This window comes from Mauremys reevesii, linkage group 1, assembly GCF_016161935.1.
Source record: "Mauremys reevesii isolate NIE-2019 linkage group 1, ASM1616193v1, whole genome shotgun sequence".
Taxonomy (NCBI): Eukaryota; Metazoa; Chordata; order Testudines; family Geoemydidae; genus Mauremys; species Mauremys reevesii.
In genome coordinates, this window is record NC_052623.1 from 229,672,992 (window position 1) to 229,678,991 (window position 6,000).

The following is a 6,000-nucleotide window of genomic DNA, read 5'->3' on the forward strand; positions in this document are numbered from 1 at the left end:
TTGGCCTCATTAGCACTGACTCCCCACTTGGTAAGGCAACTCTCATCTTTTCATGTACTTTATATTTATACCTGCTTACTGTATTTTCCACTCCATGCATCTGATGAATTGGGTTATATCCCACGAAAGCTTATGCCCAAATAAATTTGTTAGTCTCTAAGGTGCCACAAGGCCTCCTCATTGTTTTTACTGATACAGAATAACAGCTACCCCTCTGAAACCTGAAACCAAAGGGGTAATTTACAGCTCAGAGAGACAAACCCACACTAACTCCAATCAAGCTGGTGTCTAAAAATGGAGCGTAGCTCTTGCAATGAGAGGGGCTAGTCACCCCAAGTAGACATGTATGGTTTCAGATGGGATCATACACAGGGCAGCTAGCCCATCCTGCCATGGCTACACTTCCGTTTTTAGCACACTAGCTCAACCTGAGCTAACGCTAATGTTGAATGTTTCCTCCAGCTGGAAATTACACCTCCAGCTCAAGGGAAGACAAACCCTAGCTATGAAGGGGAAAATGCTGACCTTAAATATACCTGTGTACCCTCAAGGACTTCTGTGCTGAGTAGATAGATTTTCAAATAATTCAGCACACAATCTGCATGAGTTTTTATGGGAGTCATGTGGCTAAATCCCCTAGTCAGCTTTGAAAATCTCCACCACCCTGGCAACATTTAAAAGATTACCCACTTTTCCTCTTTACACAAGGGCTAATGAGGAAATCCTGGTTCCCCAGTAGCTTATCAATGCAAGAACCCAGGTGTCAAAGAACATCAGAAGCCAGTTTGGAGGAACAGGACCTCTATGCAGATAGGCCTGGCCTCAATAGAGCCATCAAAACTCATTGGTTTAGTTGTCCCTCCCCTCTGGCAGAAGGCAGCATTGGGAACTCTGCAAGTGTTCTTCCCCATGTGAAAGTATCCAAGATAGGTGGATACTGAAGCCCTAAAATGTTCCACATTTGCTGATCTCTGATATTCTACTCAAACTCACCTATGAGCATGAAGGAACGTTTGTGACAGTCCCCAGCCAGGAGGTAACTGCAATCCCCAGCAAAGTCATAGAAAGACTCATCAAATGTTTTGATGTGATCATCTCCAAAAAGGCTGCAGCGGAAAAGAGATGGCTGCTCTGTTTGTCCATCTGCAAGCAAAAAGCTTGATGATCCTGGATATCAAAGCACAATTTAATACGTAAAATCAAGCAATTGTTTTACCACCTGGGAGCTCCATGACTATGAGACAAATTCTCAGCTGGTGTAAGTCAGCGAAGTTCAGCCGAGTTCCACACATTCTTAACATTCATTGTGCCCGTTATTCAGCTTGTGTGAATCAGTGAAGCTCCTTCAGCAACAATGGAACGATGCCATTTTATACCAGCAGAATTTAAGGCCCGCTCCAAGATCAGTTTACACTAGGCTGAACATCTGGCCCATATTTTTACAGAAATTGTCTGAGCATATTATTCAACAGGGTGCACGGACATTTTTCTCAATGAAATTCTAGGGTTTGACTAATAACCAGTGAAATGCAGCTGTAATAGATCTTTTTTATTTCCCCAGTACTTACTGGAACCTGATTAGAATGAAAATAATCAAAGACTAACTGAAAACATAAGTGCTAGGAATGTCCCATTTACAAACATTTTGGGCCCAATCTCTGGCCTCAGTTACACTCCATGTGACTTAATTGGACCAAATTGTGCAGATGAGCACAGCTGGCCAAGTTATGCAAATGTTTTGCCTTGAATATCTGTTCCAATTTAAACAGGAATTTACTTTGGCTGTATGCGTGCCCCTTTTGTAAATGCTTTCCTGAAACATTTCACTGGGTAGCACCTACTAGGCTAGCTCAAAATTCTCTAACTTTGGTGCTTAGAGTTAATCACCTAACTCCACATTTAGGCAATTAAATCAAGCCCCTGTCCTAGGGTTGCCAGGCATCCGGTTTTCTACCAGAACACCCGGTCAAAAAGGGACCTGGGTGGCTCTGGTCAGCACAGCTGACCAGGCCACTAAAAGTCCAGTTGGCCACAGCAGGGCAGGCTGGCTCCATGCCCAGCTCCTGGGAAGCAGCCGGCATGCCTCTCCAGTTCCTAGGCAGAGGAGCGAGAGGGGTGCTCCGCCGAGAAGCCAGAGTCACATGCCGCCACTTCCTGGGAGCCGCGTGGACGTCCTCCATCCCCGGGAAATGCCGGGGCTGCCTGAGGTCAGTGCCATCCGGAGCCCACACCCCAAACCCCCTCCCATATCCCAAACCTCTGCCCCAGCCTGGAGCTCCCTCCCATACCACACTCCAAACCCCTCAGCTCCACCTCCCAGCCTGGAGCCTTCTCCCACACCCCAACTCTCTGCCCCATCCTGGAGCCCCCTCCCACACTCTGAACCCCTCGGCCCCAGCCCGGAGCCTGCACCGCAAACCCCTCATCCCCAGCCCCACCCCAGAGCCTGCACTCCCAGACGGAGCCCTCAGCCCTCCCCTGTGCCCCAATCCCCTGCCCCAGCCCAGTGAAAATGCACAAGTGAGTGAGGGCAGGGGAGAGTAAGCAACGGAGGGAGGGGGGATGGAATGAGCACGGGAGGGGCCTTAGAAAGCTGGCAACCCTGTCCTGGAAGTTACTACATGGGAGGGAGCCACACACACACACACCCTGATTTAAATGGCTCTGCATGGATTCAAGGGTCCCTCTATGCATTGTAACGTACAGGATGCAGGCTTCAGTGGCTTGATTTTAAGGAAGTGCTAAACAACTTAAACACCTAGTGAAATTACCCAAGTTTGAAGATGTTGACTCTATTTTTCATGCAGAGCATAATCCTGACATGACATTCTACAGAAATTAGGTAACAGTGGGATTCTCATATCTAACACATTAAGTTAATTGATATCTAAATTGGAACTGCTGCTTCTCCTTATTTCTACTGGGCCAAACCCTTCAGTACTACTTCAGGCCCTGATCTGGCAATGAGCTCTATGCAGGCAAACCTCTATGGCTGCACAGAGGCATAGAGTCATAGAATATCAGGGTTGGAAGGGACCTCAGGAGGTCATCTAGTCCAACCCCCTGCTCAAAGCAGGACCAATCCCCAACTAAATCATCCCAGCCAGGGCTTTGTCAAGCCTGACCCTAAAAACCTCTAAGGATGGAGATTCCACCACCTCCCTAGATAACCCATTCCAGTGCTTCACCGCCCTACTAGTGAAAAAGTTTTTCCTAATATCCAACCTAAACCTCCCCCACTGCAACTTGAGACCACTACTCCTTGTTCTGTCATTAAAGTTAATGTGGCACCACACATAGTCAAGGGTCTGTCCATTTCAGTCCAGTGACTTCAATGGGAGGCCTTGTGAGGGTAGGGTTTTGTCCACACCACACTTAGTGCAGAATACAGGCAATAGGTAACAGTCCTCTCTATGTCTTTGACGCTGATGGCATTGCTGTCTGAGTAAGGTTTGTAGGATTATAGAAGGAATAAAGAAATTATTGTAAAAAGGAATAAAAATTCAATTTTCTTAGGTATTAGAAACAACGTGCGTTCCTACCTGTTGTTACAATGGACAGAGCTAACTGCATTAGCAGGACTGTGAAACAGATCATCTGTTAAAATAAAAGATGTTAGAACATTCATTGTCAATATTTAACACACTGAGAACTGGGGGATAGTTTTCCAGACTCGTTTTGATTCACATCAAGCGTCCGTTTTCTCCCTGAATTTCTTTGTATTAGTTTGAGGTTCTATTTGAGGTTGCTGTAAAACAGAAATTGAAATGGTCTTTCATGATAATCCAATAAGATCACCCTACAAATCCATGCTTTAAAACAAACACACACAAAAAGGATGTACTCTGAGAAATAATGCATCTTCTCTTCTCAGCAGGTAACATGGGCTATCTGCATAGGAGATATGGGATGTCTGTGTTATTCTAATTTACCTGATGCCTGCCTTGGGCTCCATACACCTCATGCACAATTGTTACAAAATTATTACAAACATTAAAAAAATTCAATACAAAGTTTCAATTACCCAACTATTGGGCAGCCCAGCAAAAGTAAAATTAACCCACCAGACTGTAAGACCCAGCTAGGCCCTGTTACGATCTACAGCCACTACCTAAGGAACTACATCTTTCCCTAATGCCTTAGGGGGAGAATTGCAGTGTTGTTGTAGATGTGTAGGTCCCAGGATATTAGAAAGACAAGATGGGTCAGGTAGTATCTTTTATTGTACCATAAATTATATTACCTTAGGGGGAGAATGGTATATATAAAGATCCTGCTCCAGCAAACTGATCCATGCAGGCAAACACTTCCAACCCCATGCACAGCCCCCTGAGTACATTTGTGCTCCATTACACACACAGATGTCTGCCCACTGAGATAAGCGTGCACAAGGCAGAGACCTGAGGTGAAATCTTAGCTTCACCAAAGTCAATGGGAGTTTTGCCATTTGCTTTGTGTTTTACCCTTTGTCTCCTCTATGTCTGTAAACTAACTTTGTAGCACTAGCAGTGCTATAAAGATGATAAAAATATATGAGTGCATCTATAAGAGCTAAGAAGACACTCTGCGACATTAGGTTACCAGGTGCTAGATGAGAGAGCAGTTTGAAATTCTACATAGATAGGTTACATTAGCTATAGGATACAGCTGAATGCATTCAATTTTCAAACAAGCCCCCTTTGGGCCTCAGATTACAGCTGACTGTAAATTCCCTGTTGGAAAATTATTCTAACAAAAAATGCCCTTTTCCAAAATATTAAGCTTTCTGTGGGAATATTTCAAATCTGTTAAAAAAAATCCAATTTTCTGTCAGGAACATTTAAACATTGGCTCCCCCCAGCAGCCTGGCTGGAAGGCTCTTGTCAATATGATGTTCTGCCTGGGTGAGAAAGTGAAATTGACAAGAGTCTTCCAGGGTGGCAGCCATCAAGCTGAAAAAAATCCTTTTTGGGGAGAATCACAAAGGAATTTTTCTGGTAATCCTTTCCTGCAATAACAATTTGCACTATTGACATTTTCTCCCAATTCAGTATGGAAAAAATAATTCAAAGCCACATTTTTTTCTTGGGAAGGGATTTCCATTTTCTAGCCAGCGCTACCTTAGATACGGTCATATCCAATATATTGACTCCACTAGATCATACCCAAATTTCTTTAAAATAAATAAGAAAAGCCCTTGATAATGGAGCTTACCATGGGACCAAATTCTGCTCTGTTTACATGGGCACAACTTCCACTGACTTCAGTTACATTGGTCTAACTCCCATTGAAATCAATGATAGTCAACCTGTATAACTGAGTGCAGAACTTGCCTCACTATATTTGCAGAAAAAGGAAAGACGGATCTGTTGAAAAATGTAGTGTGTATGATGTGGCTGGTGCCTATAAAGATACAGGCACTGTAAGATACCACAATGATGGACACAGTATAAGAACTGAAACAGAAGAGAATAAAAAAGGGAACAATAGGAATTAATTAGATTAAACACATTGACAGACTTTTAACAAAGAAATACATATCAGTTATATCAGCCTAATGACCCACCCTGTGCAATTTTATAATCTGTTTCATAAGAAATAAATATACCTTTTTCTGTGCAAAAGTTCAATTGCATATGAAAAAAATCAGCTTCTTGGATGGTCAGCTTTAGCCTAAGAGCCCATGGTTCCTGTTTCCTTCAGAAGGCTGGACTGGAATGGACTGGAACTGAAAATTTTTGTTTTCATATAAGCCAGGAACTCTTGTTCATTTAAAAGGAAAGATAACAGATGACCTTTGCATCCGTCTGATTCTCAACACAATAGTGCTAAACTGCTATCATGTAAATCAGTTGCCTTAATTGCCAAAAAGAAACAATGAGAGGAAATTGTATTATATACTTACATGACAGATAAGTCTTTGAAATGGGTTTTGCATCTGTGAGTGTGAAACCTCACTGCTCGAGCAAATAAGGTAACATAACTACTTGAAAGAGTACTGACACAGAGAAATATCAGATT

General features: G+C 43.2%; 1 protein-coding gene across 2 annotated transcripts in view; it reads right to left on the bottom strand.

Moving 5' to 3' along the window:
* VWF (von Willebrand factor) overlaps positions 1-5,706 on the bottom strand; it is a 232,140-nt gene extending 226,434 nt beyond the window's left edge. Inside the window, exons 1-3 of one of the 2 annotated variants that reach the window (XM_039539538.1) lie at positions 5,588-5,706; positions 3,543-3,597; positions 994-1,143 (exon numbers count right to left, since the gene is read on the bottom strand). In XM_039539538.1, the coding sequence (XP_039395472.1) occupies positions 994-1,143; positions 3,543-3,597 (205 nt within the window). In that variant the 5' untranslated portion in view covers positions 5,588-5,706. Of the gene's footprint in view, positions 1-993; positions 1,144-3,542; positions 3,598-5,587 lie in introns of those variants that run through there. The other variant, XM_039539548.1, reaches the window with a different exon arrangement.
* Positions 5,707-6,000: the final 294 nt, after the last annotated feature.